The sequence below is a fragment of the Myxine glutinosa genome, chromosome 4 (genome assembly GCF_964187855.1).
Source record: "Myxine glutinosa chromosome 4, kmMyxGlut1.1, whole genome shotgun sequence".
In the NCBI taxonomy this organism is placed as follows: Eukaryota; Metazoa; Chordata; class Myxini; order Myxiniformes; family Myxinidae; genus Myxine; species Myxine glutinosa.
Genome location: NC_136264.1, coordinates 69,227,837 through 69,247,670, shown reverse-complemented (window position 1 = coordinate 69,247,670; position 19,834 = coordinate 69,227,837). Strand labels below are relative to the sequence as shown.

General features: G+C 44.2%; 1 protein-coding gene across 2 annotated transcripts in view; it reads right to left on the bottom strand.

Moving 5' to 3' along the window:
* Positions 1–2,721: 2,721 nt before the first annotated feature.
* The window catches only part of LOC137424732 (klotho), a 31,635-nt gene continuing 14,522 nt past the window's right edge, over positions 2,722–19,834 (bottom strand). The window contains exons 4-7 of one of the 2 annotated variants that reach the window (XM_078775838.1): positions 16,269–16,434; positions 9,971–10,227; positions 8,610–9,789; positions 2,722–3,850 (exon numbers count right to left, since the gene is read on the bottom strand). In XM_078775838.1, coding sequence (XP_078631964.1) covers positions 3,480–3,850; positions 8,610–9,789; positions 9,971–10,227; positions 16,269–16,434 — 1,974 coding nt within the window. In that variant the 3' untranslated portion in view covers positions 2,722–3,479. The remainder of the gene's footprint in view (positions 3,851–8,609; positions 9,790–9,970; positions 10,228–16,268; positions 16,435–19,834) is intronic. The other variant, XM_068112486.2, reaches the window with a different exon arrangement.

The window sequence follows — 19,834 nt, the reverse complement described above, 5'->3', positions numbered from 1 at the left end:
TTTTTGGCAGTACAGGCGTCGCATCTCCGACACCAGTCCTGTATGTCGCGCCCCATATTCACCCAATAAAACCTCCGGCGTACCCGCGATATTGTCTTTGTCCTGCCCAAATGGCCGCCGGAGCGGGTACCATGCACCTGTTGCAATATGACGTTCTTGAATTTGTCAGGGACTATCACCAGCCAGGAAGTTCTATCAGAGGGAACCTCCACCCACTTGCGATACAAGATGTTATCCTTCAATTCCAGGGTCTGCCACTGAGCCCAATATGCCTTTGTTTGTGCCCCGAGGGGGGTGACCTCTTCCCCCTTTGGTCTTTGCCCCAATTTGACCCAATTGAACACTGGCCCCAGGACAGGATCCTCCTGCTGGGCCGTGCTCCATGCCAAAGTTCCGAATTCCTCGTCCGCGGTTAGTGGCAAAATTGGCCCTCTCACCCGGGTTGCCCGGACGACGAGAATCGGGGCAGAATCGCCCAATTGCTCCCTCTCCTCGTGTCTCGCACAAAATTTACAGTTTTCCCCCTTCTCACCTCCTTCTCCATGCGCTCCTTACAGTGCCTCACCTCCTTGCGCACTCCTCCGACCTCCTCACTCACTCCTCTTCTGATCTCCTCTCCCATCACTTGCATCTCCTGCCCAGATGCCACCCTCATCTGCTCCATTTCCTCCCTGTGAGCATCCAGTTTGGTTTCTACCCCCATTCTGACCCCCTCTATCTGCTGCCCCATTTGTTTAACTTCCCTTTCCGCTTGGTCCCTCATGTCCCTCAATTTGCCTTCCATCCTGTTTTCTAACCCCTCTAACCCCTTTTGCATCCCTTCCATTTGATTCTCTTGAGCGGCCATTCTGTTTTCTACCCCCATTAACCCATTTCTCACCTCTTTTATCCCGTTGTCTAACCCCTCAAAATTATTGTCTAACTTCCCAAATTTCTTGTCTAACTCCTTAAAATTATTGTCTAATCCCTCACTGGTACCCCTCGCTTCGTCCCTCATTACCCCCATTTGCTCACTCTGAGCCTCCATCCGGTTCCCCATTACCCCCATTTGGTTTCCCATTACCCCCATTTGGCCCTCCAATCGCTCACCCATTTGTTCCATAAAGGCCCTCATTTGCAGGAGGAAAAGGTTCGAATCCACCAGGGGCGCTGCCACGGTCGCGGGTGCGGTCGCCGTGACCAGCGAGGCGCCATTTTGCGCGCCCGCAATGTCGGGCGCAACGACGCTATTTTGTGCGTCTGCTACCCTCACTGCTTCGCTCTCCTTATGTCCCTCATTTTGGTCCTGGACCGACCCTGCCTCACTCTCCTCTACCGGACCCCAGCCGACTTGGTCTGCCATAGCGCGACTTTCAAAATTCGGGTTTTTATATTTTGTAAAACACAATCAAATTTCGCCGTTATAATTTCGAGCGCGGGAAACGCGCTCCGGATCGAATTCTACCTCCCAACACCAATTGTTACCCTAGTGGTACAATTGGTGTTCCAAAATTTGGGCCTAATAAATTTAGTCCCAGGTCCGAATCCGACACTCCTGACACCAATTGTTACAGACACGACTTTGATGTTATGGTGGGCCGAGCGGAATGGCCGCCGTGTCCGCACAAGTTACCCGATTATACTCGAACCTTGGCCGAGCCGCGCTACGCTAGATCAATGAAGGAAAAGGACACAACGGCTGGGATTAAAATGACACGACACCAGGGATATGGTTCTCAAGACCTCCGGAGGAGGTTATAATATGGCGGAAGGTTAGATTACAGGAATGAGAGGGACAGCATAGAAAGATAGGCACTTAGACACACTTATCTTATTCCCGACAGACCACAGATAAACAGGACAAAACTGACTCACACGGGGATTGATGGCAAGGAAAGCGGGCAGTCGATGGCTCAAGGTGCACTCTTGGCTCAAGGACAGAATCGACCCGGTCCGGTCCAAAGATGCGGGGAGGTATCGTCGCGCTGGGGGTGGCGTCCTTTGCTCTCCGTAGTTCAGGCGCATCTGACGTCACGTCCGGTAAGTCGCTGCGTATATCCGGCGGGGAGTGACACGCCCTCGGCTAGTTAGCTCCGCCCCAGATGGAATCGGTCCGCCCTTCTTATTGGGTGCGGGGGGGGGGTCCGCCCTTCTTATTGGGTGCGGGGGGGTTACCGGGCTCCGCCCTTGACGAGGAGCTGACAGTGAGCCCCTTCGTGGTAACCCCGTCGGAGCGCATGGTCAATGGCGGCTAACCAAGCCGATGTGAGGACGCACACTCCCCGCACGCCGTTGTTGTAGTTGTTGTTGTAGTTGTTGTTGTTGTTGTTTCATGGGGAAGATGGGAGGAGGTATGGGGAGGTCCTAAACTCACTACTGGTGCCATACGATCACATTCTGGTGCAACGAAGAGTCAGAATTAATGGAAACGAGTCCTTAACTGACATCGACTAAGAATAACTAGCAAGATGTCCGAAAGTTGTCTACGTGAGATGCGGTGGACCTGGGCACGACATTTAATGGGGGAAAAAGGGGAAGGTCGGTTCTACAGAGTGTTGTTTACAGACAATGGGACTAGGGAATGGGGGATTGGGGATAGTTGGGGAGTATTGGGGAAATAGGGGAATATTTACAAGCGGATATGGAGGCCAAATGCCATATCCGCAACAATATATAATCTCATTCATTATAGTTATTATTGACCGGAAGTTTGTCTTAAGAAAAATAAATGAAGGGTCAATATATTTGAGGGACAGGTATAATTTATCTCAGCAGTCTCATTCTACTCTGCGGTTCATTACCACACTGTTGGGAAAAGTATACTCAAACATACCATAATCAATAAGTGAATTGATTGAATGCCGGATAGAGTTGAGACGGTTCTCAAGGCAAAAGGGGGTCAAACTGATGAAATTATTGAATACCAGCAAATACAACCCATCGCTTTGCTGACGGGAGAATGGAGGGAGAAAAAAGAGAGGGAGAGACAGAGGAGGTAGGAGGGGGAGCTTGGAGGAGTGGGGAAGCTAGGAGGGGAGGAATGAGGAGAGGTTGAGGGAGGAGGAAGGGGAGAGTGAGGAGGGGGGAAGTGGGGAGGGGAGCGTGGAGGGGTGAGTTAGCAAGGAGAGGGGGGTGGGAACATGGAAGGGGAGGGGAGCAAGGAAAGGGGGTGGAGAGCGAAAACAAAGGTATCCAGCAATGATGGGTCTCTTTTTCCACCCCTTCCCCACCGTACCCTTTCACCTGCCTCCTTTTCCTCCATCTTGCCACCCCAACCCCTCCCTCCTACACACTTTCCCACCCTCTTCCCAGCCCATATCCCCTTCCTCTGGACTCCTACCTCACCCCTTTGCATCCTCCTCCCACCTCCACCCTTCATCTCCCTCCTCCCACAAAGGTACCTGATGTTGCTGTACAAAACCGGGTCCATCCTCCACACATTATTTGAACAACTTACAAAACATCTCTATGATCACAATCTGAATCACAAAATGTTTATGTTAACAAATTAAATGTGTGAGGTAGATGGCAATGAAGACGGCAAAAACAACAGCACTAAAAATCAAGCATGTGCAAAAGAAAAAGATGTGCCCTTTGACTTTAATGTATTGGCAGAAAGGGCAGGTATAATATGATTGATTTTGTAAAGAAGTGTTTTTATAGTTTTGTTTCTTGACTTTGCAAGATTCAGTAATGTGGCTGGCGTTGCTTGGGAAGCCATTTTTGCGAATGATGGAGCGATAAAGCTTTGCAGATGACTTTGCAGCACCGCGGTAGTAAGATGAGGCAAAGAGACCGTAATCAGGAACTGTACGGTCCCTCAAAACCCAGGAAAAGTAACCTTGGACGTTTGCCCCATCCAGTTGAATGGCTGTATGAGGAAAAACCAACAGGTGAACATTTCAATTTTTATACATACTAATCAATTCAACCATAATAATGTCATACATGCAAATCTCATTAACTGTTTCGTGGATACATGTATACTTATACTGTATAATACGAGTATATGAAATGAAAACACAACTGTGGAATATAACTTGATTCGTCTGAGAGAAATGCACTTTTTCTTACCTAAGGACTAAGGTGGTTATATAGTTACTCGTATAAAAGGCCGTCCAAAATGACGGGTTGGAACAGTTTATTCAACGGTGCAGCCTCGCGAGCGTGCCAAAGTCTGAAGCCTCGGCCTAGTCTCAGGTGTGCTTATATCTTCTTTATTTAAGCGACATCATTCGGATGTAAATGAACACTCGTTTTACTCTGCGTGTGTTGCACATCATGTGCAGCGAATTTCACCTCTCTGCACCTTGTATTTATTCTTATTTTAAAAAACGCTTCTGTACACCGCTCTTGAGGCTCGGTTTGCAAGACACCTTCTACATTTCAAATAGAAGAGATGTAATTACTCTTTTATGGAAAATGTTTTTCAAGTATGTTTTATCCCCAAAGATAGACCATAGCGAACAAACATTCATGTTAAAAGATTGGCCTTTAAAACCCGACTCAAATCGTCCTCATGAAAGAGGACAGACATCTGTTCAAGACATTGTGTTTTATTTGGTAGATGGTGTTTCTTCTATTACGACCACTTTCTTAATATTTGTTCCTCCTTGCGTTAATTTTTCAACAGCAGAATTACTCACACCTTTTGGGATCAACCAAGGGGGGAAATTTAGGTCCAAATATTTCACGAACAGGCTGGGCAGGTCTTTTGTATTTTTATTTTTTTTGCATACAGAATCGAGGCTCGTGTAAGAGCTAACACATTGAACATGAAAACATGCGCAGACACATAAAACATACAATAAAGGGAGTGGGAGACAAGAGAGGGGGAGAGAGAGGGAAGCACACAAGCACAACAACAGTAGAGAACAGGGACGTCGGTAGATCTGTGGAAGGGGGAGGGCTGGGGAGGAGGGAGGGGTACATGGTATAAAGCAAATGAACACTTCTGACATTGCAGTGGAGCTATTTGGCCGTAATTTGGCGAGTGTGCCAGTAATAAATAGCAATCTTCACAAATGACATTGGCATTTTAATGGTAACCCAGCATGCCAGCATTTATTATTACTTTTTTAAAATAACGGCAGCAGACACGACACCAAGCTTATTAGCACCCATCTCATGTACAATGCACTTTCTGTTCAGCATCCTGTCGGTGAAGATTTGGTAGCTTAGATTTAGGCCGAGATCCGAACCCAGACTATAAGCATATCAAAGGTTCTTATGCCCATCCACTTTCTGAATAATCCTCTCCAAGAAGTTCTGTCACTTAAGCTTTTGGGTCTCACTATCTGCCATGATCTTTCCTGGGAAAACCACATTTCAAATCTGGCTTCCAAACCCAGTTGCCGACTGGGCTTCCTCCGTCGTGCGAAGTCCTTCCTTGGCACACCTGAGCTCCTCACCACATACAAGGCTTTCATCCGCAGCTCAATGGAATACTGCTCTCCCCTCTGGGCTGGTGCTCCTGCCCCACACAGGAACAAACTCCCTCACTCTCTTCAATCCCACTCCACCCTCCAGGTCTTTAAAACAGCTGTTCACCACCATCTCTTATCTTCCCCCATCCAAAACCTTGATCTTTTCTACCCCCGCTAATTTCACCCCAAATCCACTTTTTTGAAATACCAACTTCTTTCCTGGAAGTCCTTGGTGTCCTTGTGTTTTATACTTCTCCCACCCCCCTCCCCCTTCCCACGCCTCCTCCCCCCAAGCCCTCTCCCTTCCACACATCTCCCGATGTCCCTGCTCTCAAATGTTGTGTTTGTGTGCTTCCCCTTCTCTCCCCATCTTGTCTACCACTCCCTCTTTTTATGTATTTTGTTTGTCTGTTTGATTTGTTTGTGTGATAAATGTTAGCTCTTTCACGAGCCTCGATTCTGTATACAAAAAAAATCCTATCCTGCCAGGCCACCTGAACTCTATGTTGTTGTTGTTGTTTTCGTGATGCAGCCTGTCACTGTGGGTTTGCATCATTTTTCTGGAAAATCATTTTGCATTGTTTGTGCCACTGATGAAGTGCTCCAATTACCAGTGAGCTGGTATTCAATTTGCCGACCTCGGAAGGAATGACAGGCTGAGTCAACCCCCCTGGCGTTAATTCAATGATTGACTGGGATTCAAACTCCGGATCCTAAGATCCCAAGCCCTCACCCTAACCGTTAAGCCAACACCAGGCTCAACCTCAACTCTATGGCTTGCCTCCAATGTGTAATTTCCTTGCATGTTTTGCAAGGGTTGTGTAAACTAGTCCACCACAAAGGTGACCATTGTTATCTCCACTCATATATATCCCATCATTTCAGTTGTCCTTCACTAACAGAGGTTGTACTGACAAATGATGCAAACGATAGTACATGGGCTGTTCAAAAGTTTTATGAACTACTTACACCCGATAGTCTAAAACGTGCCAAAAATTAGCACACACATTGCCTTCAGAAAGTATTCAGATCCCTTGACTTTCACATTCTGTTGTATTCCAGCTTGAATTTAAAATGGATTAAATTGAGATTTTTTGTCACTGACAAAACACATAATACCCCATGATGTCAAAGTAAAAAAAAAATTACAAAAAAAAAAGGGGAAAAAAAGAAAAAAAAGTTATTATATTGTTGCGGATCCCGGGTTTGTCGACGTACTAAGGGGAGTTTATTACCCTACTCCCCCTCAAACTACGGGTCCACGCAGGCTGCCGACCGCGACTAAACTCATGATCGACGGGTTGCTAAGCAACTCTGATCGCCAACCTCCCAGCCACGCGCCGAAGAGTTTGCTGGTAAATTAATCCCAAATACCTTCAAGACATGCAGCCGAAGAGCTCAGGGATCAAACCCTCGCTTTCACACACCTTATTGCATGCTGAGCAGTGTGTGCGGTGTGGAAAGTGGCGTTATCTGACGTAATTTATGTGCCCGATTCAAGCCAAATTCAGTCTCGGAGGGTGCTAGGCCAATGGAGAAAAGACGTACCCGAGCAGGTTTGAAAGTAACAACAAAAATGTACAGCCTTTAATTTAGAAGGCAAAGCGAAAAAGAGACGAAGATGCAACCTTATTAATCCTTACCTAATTAATCCCCAATTGGTGCCACACACGCACACACACACATACACAGGGAATGACCTACAGTTATTCTCGTACCGATGGAAATTTGCAGGGAGTGACTCGAGGGTAGCTGCGGATGTGCGCAGTGCGCAGTTCGATCCTCGATCCGGATGTGCAGCTGGTGAAGTAAGGTCCGAAGGACAAACCGCCGCTCAAAGTCAGCATGAACGACGAACTTCAACGCAGGTCAGACAAGCTTCAACGCAGGTTGGACGACCAGCTTAAAGATGAGTCATGGGAGGGGCCAAAGCTTGCAGGTCAGCCAGATCAGATCGAGGGATCGGCGAAGAGCAATGGTTCAGCACTTGCAGGTCAGATCAGAGAGGGGCGTCGTCGAAGAAAAGAGAGAACTGAGAGGGGCGTCGACAAAATGGGAGGAGCGTCGGCGAAGCAAGAGGAGCGAGGGGCATCAGCGAAGCAAGAGGGGTCAAATGCGATGGGTGGGGCTTTTTTATCAGATCTGAAAAGCTTCCAGAATGTTCCAAAGCCTCCCATTGGCTGAGGTTCGTCACGTGCGGGCATTCAATCCTTCCTCCCCCTAGGAAGGTTTCAGTCCTCCTTCCCTCTTTCATTCGGGGAGGTTTCACAACCCATTGGTCGCTTTCTGGTGACGTGTCCTTTGCCGTTTGTTGGTCACATGGCCTGTGCTTTTAGTCACGCCTTCCTGCACTTTAAAATGTCTTCCCTCAACCACACGGAGGTTTGAAATCCTGCCTAAATCAACGCATATCTGGTCTCGATTATTGCACAATGGAAAGGGGGCTAATCTTTACATTCAATAAGAAATAACTAACTACTACAGGCTACATGTTGTCATGCAATTAACTATAGGGGGTTTGCCTTTATGGCAACACCGGAACAATATATATATATATATATATATATATATATATATATATATATATATATATATATCTATCTATCTATATATATATATATATATATATATATATATATATATATATATATACACACACACACACACACACACACACACACACACATACACACATATATATATAAGCGGTACCGCTATTCGCGGGTTCTGTGTATTCGCGGGTGATAAAATGCGACCTGTTTCTCTATTTGCGGCCGTGTTCCACAAAATCACGTTTTTTCCCCCATTTGCAGCCTTGTTCCCGCAAATTCGTGGTTTTTCAGGGGCACCAAAAAAAAATTCCATGAGCTGTTTTCTTCACATACAGTATTTATAAAGCCTTCGCGGATTATCGTCGACATTCGCAGGATTTGCCTCGCCATTTGCAGATTTTGCCTCGCCATTCGCGGATTTTGCCTCTCTATTCACGGATTATCCTGACTCAGGAACATATTCCCCTTTTTCCCATTGGAACAATGCCCCGCTATTCGCAGGTTTTGCTATTCACGGATTTTCCAGGAATGTATCCCCGTGAATAGTGGGGTCCGAGGGTATTGTGTTCACCTTGAGTCCCATATATATATAGTGTCTCCCACTGAACATCGCATGCATGTCACTTTTGAAGTGAAAGATAATGAGTATTACCTTTGAGGAGCTCGTTGAGATAGCTTTTGTGGTAAATCACTCTTAAGTGGTCAGTCCTTGAACTCCTATCATCAATGCCATTGGCCGTCACCACTAGTGCCATGCTGTCTCCATAGCGATGTCTCAGCCAGTTAAGCAATTGGCGCAGCCCTTGAGGCTCGACAGAGTTGTCCAATGGTGAGCGCATGATTGTTATGTCACGAAACACCCATCCATTGTTCCCCACCAACCACGTAGTAAAATGATTCAGACCCAAAAAGTCACAAGCCCCATAATGCAATGGAAATGTGGTATCATTGGCGGAGGAAGCTGGTTGGACATAAGGAGAGGGAGTTTTAAGAGGAACTGAAGAATTAGCTTGTTCACTTGTGGATGAGGTCGTTTCAAAGCTGAACTTTGGCACTACAGAAAAGAGTGCATCAGCAAATGGGCCAAGCTGTTGCACAAGGGCATCGGTGGCTGCCTCTTGATCGCTAAGCATATATGGGTTGGCTGGTTTGTACCAGTCAGCAAGCAAAGCAAGACCAACACGTCCCCCCTGCTGTGCACGATAGTGATTATCATAAGCTTGCCATGTTAACACATGCGCTCGGAAGAGGTTGTGAGTAATGCTATTCAGATCACCATGTTTTATGTCATCCTTTTCACTGGCCATACTTTCATCTGCAGACATTTTTCCATTCTTATGAACACCATTTTTCCAAAGGCACTTTGGCTGGTTTGGCTCGTCCAGGGTCACCCAGCTTTGAATATCGTATCCAAATGTTTTGAAGCAAAGGTTGGCATAGCTTTTAAAAGCTGAGACAATTGAAGGATTTTTCCATCCACCAGCAACTTGTAACTTCATTGGGAGCCCATTTGATGGATCCCAGGGTCTGTGGAGTGTTGCTACTGGTTTAATGGCAGCCTTTCGTAATTCTCTTACAAAGCAATGGTAGAACTGAAGTGCATCGGTGTTAGGTCGAGATGGATCAGCATCTGGGAGGAGGAGGCCCCAATCAAGAGTGAAACGATAATGTGTGATGCCAAGCCAGTGCAGTGCAGAGACAAGATGGCGAACAGAAGCGGCCTGAGAGCAGTGGAAAGACTGGTGTGGATGAGCAGATGAGATTGAATGTAGATGACCATCACCAGACACATTCCACAGGTAGATTCCATGATAAGATGAAGTGATTTCAACCTTATTTGATGAAAAGGAAAAGGGTATGTTGAATAATGAGACAAAGAGGGCACAATTAGAAAATCTTATCGTGTCATTCTATTTCCGACAATTGATACACAAATGCACATGCACAAATAGAGGATTTGTAAACTGATAAGAAAAAGTAAAATATCTTGAAATGAGTAACGATACAGCTTACTTGAATTGCCGTATCCATTGCTCCCCAGGTAAAGCCACAGGGAAAGGTGCCATTATGGAAAGGTGGGGCAGATCCAAAGCCATTCTGTGCCACAATATCACGATACAAAAGCGATGACGTTTTAGGCTTCAAGGTTACATCTCCTTGCTTAGAATCCAGAAGAAACAGTCCTTGCTGAACACCGAGACTCCAGTCAAAGCCATCTAGCAATGGCCAGACTGTAACCCCGATCAGGTTTACACCATCAAGTTGCACAGCTGAGGGTCAGAAGAATAAAGGTCTGGCACACTCATACATCATCTAATTTATAGTGTTAATTCAGTTGATTATTGGTTATGTCCATAAGTCATATAAAAGAATTAAACAAACAGCCATAAAATATATATACACACATATACATCTATAGAAAGTCTACACCCCCTTTCAAAATTTTCACCTTTTGTTGCCTTATAGCCTGGAATTAAAATGCATTAAATCAGACTTTTTCGACCCTTATTTACACATCGTAACCCACAACTTCCAAGTGAAAAACAAATTCTAAAAATTTCAGAAAATTAATTTAAAAATACAAAACTAGCTTATCTTGGTTGGATAAGTATCCACCCTTCTGAGTTAATACTTGGTGGAAGCACCTTTGACGGCAATTCTAGCTATGAGTCTGTTGGGATGGGTCTCTACCAACTTTGCACACCTTGATTGGGCAATATTTGTCCATTCTTCTGTACAAAACTGTTCAAGCTCAGTCACGTTGCATGGGGAGCGTTGATGGACAGCAATCTTCAAGTCATGCCACAGATTTTCGATTAGATTCAGGTCGGGGCTCTGACTGGGCAACTCCAAGGACATTTATATTTTTGTTTCTTAACCGCTCTTAACATGCCACAATTGAGTACCAGTTCACTGGTAATTCCCTGTTTGTCGTTAAAGGCGGCAAAAGGGTTGGCGTCAGGAAGGGCATCCGGCCGTAAAACATTGCTTCAAAAAGGGGACCGAAAAACAACAACAACCACGGTTCCCGAAAAAGGCCAACCCCCGCTTTGCGGGGAAAAATGGCCTCTAAAGGTGGTTATTTATGTGTTTTATAACCGCTCCAGTGTAGATTTGGCCATGTGCTTCGGGTCGATGTCATGCTGAAAGGTGAACTTCCGTCCCAATTTCAGCTTTCTTGCAGAGGGCAGCAGGTTTTTCTCTCGGATTTTTCTGTATTTTGTTCCATACTTTTTCCCTTCTATCCTGAAAAGTGCCCCAGTCCCTGCTGTTTAGAAACATCCACATAACATGATGCTGCCACCACCATGCTTTACAGTAGGGATGGTGTTCTTTGGGCGATGTGCTGTGTTGTGTTTGTGCCAAACATAACGTTTTGCATTTAGGCCAAAAAGTTCCATCTCGGTTTCGTCAGACCACAAAACGTTTTGCCACATGGCTTCAGAATCTCCAGAGTGGTTTTATTGCATACCTAAAATAGGACTCAAGGTGGGCTTTTTGAGTAATGGCTTCCTTCTTGCCACACTACCGCACAGGTCAAACTTGTGGAGTGCTTGAGATATTGTTGTCACATGCACACAGTGACCAGTCTTTGCCATAAAGGCAAAGCTCTTTCAAAGTTTCCATTAGCCTCTTGGTGGCCTCTCTGATCCGTCTCCTCCTTGCTTGGTCATCCAGTTTTGAGGGACGGCCTGATCTAGGCAGGGTCTTGGTGGTACCATACGCCTTCCACCTCTTCATGGTTATACTCAGGGGGCCAGGAGCTGAACCTGGAAAGTGGTTCCAAAGTTTTTTTCTCAGTGTTTTCATATTATATAAGTATTGTACTCTATGAAACTGCGTGATGGCATTCTCCCATCATTGAGCATTTTCATATAACAGGTTTTATACAATTGCAGCTATCGCGACGCAAAACACTGGTTTTAGGGGGGTGGGGGAAATAGAAATACCCTTATATCTTTACAAGCATTCAAGCTAGGGTTTTGATTTTTGGCATATGGGTGTATCTTGACCATGTCTATTCGTGGGTCAAAGGTCAAAGTCATAGGTCAAGGTCAAAGGTCAAATATCTGTGTCAAACGTGTACAACTCAGCATTGTTTATACACTGTGATATATTTCTCATTATACTGAACCTGTATCCATTGTTATAACGTCTAATGTCTTGTTATAAGGTCTCATGAGCTCAATACTGAATGAAGAAATGCTCGACTACATAATCTTTATTGAGTTCTTTATGATTTTATGTTCAAAGATTACATCAAATCTGGTTACGTAAATGCTCTGTATATGGTGTACCTATTCATAGGTTACTAAACCACCAAAATTGTACATATTCTGTATTTGGTTTTAAAATATTTCTTATATCATAAACATCATCAATCATCAGTGTTATTGTAATCATCACCATTTCCCCTTCATCACTTGTTTCATCATCACTATCAGGTGATATAGTATTCACTCTGTTGTGACATACTGATGCTGCGTCCTCTTGCTGACAGGCACAGAAGACTGAGCAAGTCATTCCTGCTTTGTTGCATCCACATCGAATACTTTCACATGGTGTGTCACTGGAGCAGCCACAACTGATGATCTTTTGGATGTACTCGGGGACAAGTTCACTTCCTGCAGGAACTGTAGTTGGGCAGAGCATATCCCCATCTTTGCTCCATCCATACTCTAACTGGTCTAACTTCTGAGGCTCAGACCTCAAGGCATTCTTCCACAAGAAAGTCTGTAGGTGTGCTCTTTTCAGATTTTCCTGGAAAGCAGCATCAGTTGGTGGGAGTGAACAGAGTTTTGGCATTGTGCTGCTCCCCTTGCCTATTCTGGTCTTCCATACCTTTGCTCTAGCCTCACAGAGAGTGTGGCAGCTTTTCTGACCGTAAGTAGCAACAGCGAATTGAGTTGTCTGCTTCACTACTTCAGGCCAGGGGGCCTCAATTTGTCCAAGAAGACTCGGTGAGTGTTGTTTTATAGTGTTCAACATCTTCTTCTTCCCGATGCCAAAGCGTCCTGCTGCAGTATCACATCCTGATAAGGAGTGTCCTGCAAGCAGGTTTGGAATGAGGTCTGCATATTGGGCAGCGGTTGCGTCTATGACACTTCTTCCATGTTTCGGAGATTGCATTATAATTGGGATTTCAAGATTCTGCTCCAGATAGTGGTGCAACAGAAGGGCCCACGCATCTGTATCATCAGCCACCACAGCGACACCGGATGCCCCCGCTGAAGCTGCCATAAATGACTGCTGCACTATAATATTGTCAGCTTCTTCATGACTGGTATACAGGTCTCGTCTTTCTATGACAATGCCCTTGCTAAATCTCGATAGTTTCCTCCTGTCCTGTTATCAAAAGTGTGTGCTCCTGTGTATAGTTCTGAACAAAGTCTTCATCTCTTTGCAAGTCCTCGCATAACAGTTTGATGAGCTGCTTCTTATTGCCTGTAACAGTCAATACTGCTTTCTGTGCGGGGATTGGTGTTGAGGGTGTCAACTGATACACCCTGCCAGTACCCCTGGCTAATCGTGTTGAATCTTTGGTGCTGAATTCATTGTATCTATCAAAGACTAGATAGACATCACATTTGGAGAGCTTGTCTGCTATTTTGTGCTTGAAGGCATCAATGTAAGTCTGCACATTTCCAACAGCAGGCCAACCAGGTATCCAGAGAAGGGCACACCCATCAATGACAGTGACTTCTATTTCTTCATGGGCTACTCTTGATGACACCTCAATTTTCATATCTCTTTTCAAGATGGATTTAGATGTGGATATCCGCATATCACCAGAGTCTGCAAAGAGAGCCGTTGGCAGTGGAGCCGATTCATGGGACATTAGATGGTCAATGTCTATATCCCTATTTATGATATAAGAAAGATTTTAAAACCAAATACAGAATATGTACAATTTTGGTGGTTTAGTAACCTATGAATAGGTACACCATATACAGATCATTTACGTAACCAGATTTGATGTAATCTTTGAACATAAAATCATAAAGACCTCAATAAAGATTACGTAGTCTAGCATTTCTTCATTCAGTATTGAGCTCATGAGACCTTATAACAAGACATTAGACGTTATAACAATGGATTAGACGTTAGTATAAGTATAAGATTAGTATAGTATAAGATTAGACGTTACTTTGACCTTTGACCCACGAATAGCTATGGTCAAGATACACCCATATGCAAAACATCAAGACCCTAGCTTGAATGCTTGAAAAGATATAAGGGTATTTCTATTTTCGCCACCCCCCTAAAACCAGTGTTTTGCGTCCCGATAGCCGCAATTGTATAAAACCTGTTATATGAAAATTCTCAATGATGGGAGAATGCCATCATGCAGTTTCATAGAGTACAATACCTATATAACATGAAAACACTGAGAAAAAAAACTTTGGAACCACTTTCCAGGTCAGGCCAAAATATGCATTTGACCCCCCTGACTATTATATTGATTGTGCTCCATGGGATATTCAAGGCCTTTGAAATATTTTATACCCATCCCCTGATCTGTGCCTTCCCACAACTTTATCCTGGAGGTCTTTTGAAAGCTCTTTGGTGCTCATGGTTGAGTCTTTGCTGTGAAATGCACTACATGCGGCCGAGGAAACCTACAGGAACAGCTGATTTTATTCTGAAATAGTCATAATCACTACAGTTGAACACAGGTGGAGGCCAATTAACTTGGTTTGTGATATTGAAGGTGATTGGTTACATCTGAGCTCATGTACAATTGCTATTATAAAGGGGGTGGACACTTATCAAACCAAGATATTCTAGTTTTTTATTTTTTATTAATTTTCTGAAATTTGTAAACAAAAATTCACTTGGAAGTTGTGGGTTACGATGTGTAAGTAAAGATGGAAAATCTCTGATTTAATACAATTTAATTCCAGGCTATAAGGCAACAAAAGGTGAAAATTTTGAAAGGGGGTGTAGACTTTCTATAGGTACTGTACATTACATAATTATGAATAAGTCGTCTAGTCTGGGTTCAAATCCTGACCTGGCTATAAACTGCCATCCCAGCGTTTCACACGCAGGGTGATTCATTATAATATGTGTGCCGCCCCTTAGATGGATGTTAAACTGGTGTCCCATCTGCCGACATTAGTTGCTTGACGTTAAAGATCCCACGGTGTCCTTAATGAAGAGTAGACGAGACATCGTCGGCATCATGGACAAATTCAAAATTCCTGCCCTAACTACTGCTGGGAGAGGGATGGTTAACTGCCCAGCATGACCCAGGCATAGAAATTGCTCTGGCAGCATCAATGCCCTGGAAGACAGAGTATGGTACATTTGATCAGATACACAGAGGGGTGGAAAAGTATGAGTCCACTTCAATCGATGCCAAACTTACTCAAATCACGATTTCAAACAAAGCATTTATTGCACATTTAGTTGGCAGGGTCTGAGTGTGCCTGGATGGTGTACGTGCTGATTCGTGTGGTATGTTCGTGTGGTATTTCTTCTGGAGTAATATAACTGATTTATTAATTACGACACAATCCTTGATAAACGGTAAACTGAACGGAAAAGCAAAACTTACCCATCTGTCATAAACATGTGACCGGCGTTTTCATATACACTACGGACACAGCATCATCTTCCTCTTCACTACCAACATGTTTGTCTGATTCGTTCACACAAAGCTCGAAAAGATACGGATCTACCATTCCCCCGAAAGTGTTTATATCACTAATTTTGTCTTCAATCACTTCTTCGCAATCCCACTGATCAGTTTCAACATACTGAGAACCTTTAGAGTTGCTCATGATGGAGGTATCAGTATCGGAATCCGAGCTTGAGATACACTGTTCTCTATCTAAATCCGCCATTTGGATCAAGGTGAGTTCATAGTGTGAGGTCACTGGTGAAATCGAAAATCGACACTCAAGGGCTTTTTTCGACACTTTGTGATTGTTAAAAAAAAAAAATTAAAAATATATTTCTCTTCAAATTAGACTGTGATTAATGATTTTCCATGGTTTTCAGAAAAACAATTTTGCGCTTGGGTTCGCCTTTAAGCATAAGGAAAATAAAAGACAAGAAGGTGCTATTCTGGTCCCACAGCTGAACCGACATTTATTACGTGAGCCACCTTAATTGTTAAGTCATTGTTGATGTTTCCTAAGCACTTTTGGCACTTCCCCTACCCCACAACCTTAACACCAGTGTGAGTATCCTGTTCGTACAACTTTTTGAATGTCCCATGTATTCATAATAATATGGTCATGAATGCAAATGACATTACCAGCCAATAGATTAGCCAAAAATAATCTTGTGAGTTATCACACACCTTGTAGAGAATTGTATAGAAAGCTTTTCAACATGTACAAGTTTGTTGTGTCTTCTGTTCCAACTTGTGCATCCACAAACCATCCACAATCCGCCAATAGAATAGGAGGACTTCCGTATTCCTGATCGACGTAAGTGAGCAAGGGCCGCAAACTTAAGGAGGGTACCTACAATAAGAGTGAATCAAATTTTCAGGCAGATATAGCAACATGATTCAGGCCAGACAGGCACAACTTCCAAATCGAAGGCAATTGATTACTGTCCGAGTTTGAGGAGAATACGGAGTGGATTGTAAATTACATTGCACTGATTTTTATAATGTATTTGAGCATGGTGTGATTGAAGGAATTTTTTTGAACTTTGCAGGTTACTTGCCAATTGACATCTAGTACAGTCGGACCTCGACATTCACTGTCCCAACATTCGCGGACCGCGCGTATTCACGGTTCATAATGTGACCTGTTCGTACATTCACTCTTCCGTGTATTCGCGGTTCAAAAAAGATATATATTTTACACATCAGGACTGGTCTCCTATATCCACCAGCACTGATATTAATTCAGCCTTGGAATTCTTCCACAGAAACCTTCTGTCTTATGCACAGATTCATCCCATCTCTTGAATTATCCTACCCATCCTCATGCTATTGGTACTTTGAATCCTGTGGTGGGGAAGCAGTTGCTTTAAAACAACTTGCATTCTCTTCCTGGAAGACAAATCCAACTGCAGACAACATCAGATCATTCCACAAAGCTCGCAACAAGTGTGTCTACTCTCTGGAGAGCCAAAAGACAACATCTGTCCAATCTCATGAATGAGCTTTCAAACTTGCCTCCCTCCTCTAAAACTTGGTGGCACCTTGTCAAGGTGGTGCCTTATCAAGACTGGCACCCTCTGCCCTCTCCGTACTTTGTCTCCCTCATATATCTGCAGGACATACGCGGTCCATCACGAACCCCCTCTTAGTGAAACTGCCAAATCCAAACCACTGCTCACCACCACTCATTTATTCCCTTTTTCCCACCTGTGCAGCCACCTTCCATACACTCTTCAATCTCATTCTTCCCTCCAGGTCTTCAAGACAACTGTTCACCACCATCTCAAGTCTCCCCCCATTCAAAATCATGATCCTTTCTACATCTGTTAAACCACCCCCCACCCCACCCTCCCAAACTTTTTGCTTATACATCCATCTTGTCTACTCTTTGCGTTCTCCCTTACCCCTCATCAATACCTGCATCGCTTGTACCGGTACACACACACACACACACACACACACACACACACACACACTACTGTCGGACCCATAAGGGGCGTGGCATTGTGCTAATTAATTCTAGGGTTTAAAGATTAATTCCCCAGTGTGTAATTTGTCCCCTGTGATCTTCCCTCCACCTTTATTACAATTAAAAGCCCGCCAAACAACAGCACCAATGTAATGGACTCATTCGCTCACAACGCTGCCAGGGCCGACAGAAACAGCATTTGCCGATTGGCAAGGGAACCCCGTCATCCGAACATTCCCGAACAGAGATTAGACTCTGCCCCCTGATGACTCGTAATGGAGAGACCACGCCCCGAGCTTCATGATTGGTCAGAGCGATGGATGATTGAGTAGGGCTTGGTGATTCAACAGAGTGTGACGTCAGTGGTGGACCATTCGAGAGCTAGGAGAGCAAAAAGAAGCCATCTCGCCAACTTGGTCTTCTGGTTGTGGCGTTCATTGGAGGCAGTCGCATTCTCTTCTGGTCCTGGCATTTGTTGGAGGCAAACGCATTCTCTTCTTCTGGTCCTGGCTTTCGTTGGAGGCAGTCGCATGCTCTCTTCTGGTGTTGGCATTTTTTGAAGTCAGTCGCATTCTCTTCTTCTTGTCCTGGCGTTCGTTGGAGGCAGTCGCATTCTCTTCTTCTGGTCCTGGTGTTCGTTGGAGGCAGTCGCATTCTCTCTTCTGATCCTGGGATTCATAGCGGGCGGTCGTGTTTGCCGCGCTCTAATTTGTTCTGATGTGGTCGTGGGCAGTGGCGCACCTTTGTCTCATGTGCACTTGTGGGGAAGAGACTGAACAAGAGAGGTTCGGGGCAGTTGGCATTGCGAGAAGTACCTCATGTTGGGACATCGAGGACCGCGACTCCGCGCCATTTTTGTGTGCTTCCCATGCGGTGGTTTGGAGGCGAAGAACGTCGACAAGCCCTCGGTTGAACTGCAAAGCTGAATGCTGGCCGATTATCAAACCGTTTTATTTTCTTTTATTTCTCCCTGTGCCTGTAATTGAGTCCGAGAAGAGGGTCCCTCACCTTAGCCTGTCTCTATTAGTTTTTGACCTCAACATTTTTATTGTCTTTGCATTTATTTTCATTAAATCATTATTTGTTGATTTTCAATTTCTTGTCTTGTTTCGTTTCTTTGTTCTGTGGGTTTGGATTAACCCCATGTGTTCCCAATCAGGTAAGGCTTCGGGCTTTTCCGCACGCGTGAAAAGATAATCCCACCAAGGTTCAAAGTACGCCTCGGAGTTAAAGTTCGTTTCGGTCATTCGTCACCCAGGGGTCTTAACCCCGGTGACGTGACTATATATACATATATACTATATATATACATATATATATCTAATATATATATACTAGCGAGGTACCCATGCTACGCACGGGTGGGAGGCCATGAACAAGCAGACAATGCAGAAACGGTGAATAGCTAGAGCATGAAACCAAGAAATTCCACATTCCTCTGGCACCTTCAGTTGCACGTCAGACATGGACAGCAGGTCCGTAAAAGAATTGGGTAAAAAAAACGACGAATGGAACCAATAAATTCCACATTCCTGTGCCACCTGTAGTTGAACATCAAGCACGGACATCATGTTTGTGAAGGACTTCCATGAAAAACGTATCCGTTTGAATGGTTCCATACCCAGTAAAAGGCGAATTTTCATATGGCGATCCGCGAATGTCACGCTTAGAACATAGAGCCGTCACGGCATTTTGTCACTCACTTGAACTCAATATCTCTATTTTTATTCCAAACAGCATAACTCCAATCATAAATTAAATAGCATTAATATAAAAAAATTAACTTTACCAACATTCGTGACATAAACAAATATTTAAGTCCGGATGTGGAGTAGTTCCATACGGTTGGTGAATACAATTACGAATTCAAAATCGTAATTGTATTCACTCAATTCCAAACGTCATTCCAATCATAAATTGATACTTTAAAACAAATTGCTGTTTTAAATGATGGTTGTATTGGGATATTACCAAACCAGCTCATTGCCATCATCTGCCCACTTCCGGCTACGCGGCAGGTTCGTATCGAGTCATTTTCAAAATCATAATTTTATTGAGGATTTTTTGAAACCTCCTACCTACCTTACACTATCCGCTGGGACACAAAAACGTTCCACAGGAGGTTTGGCGGGACAGCCCCAAAACTGAGGGAGTAGTTTGGGGACAGACAGATGGACAGACAAACACTCCTGTTTTATAACATATATATACAGTATATATATATACATATATATATATATATATATATATATATATATATATATATATATATATATATATA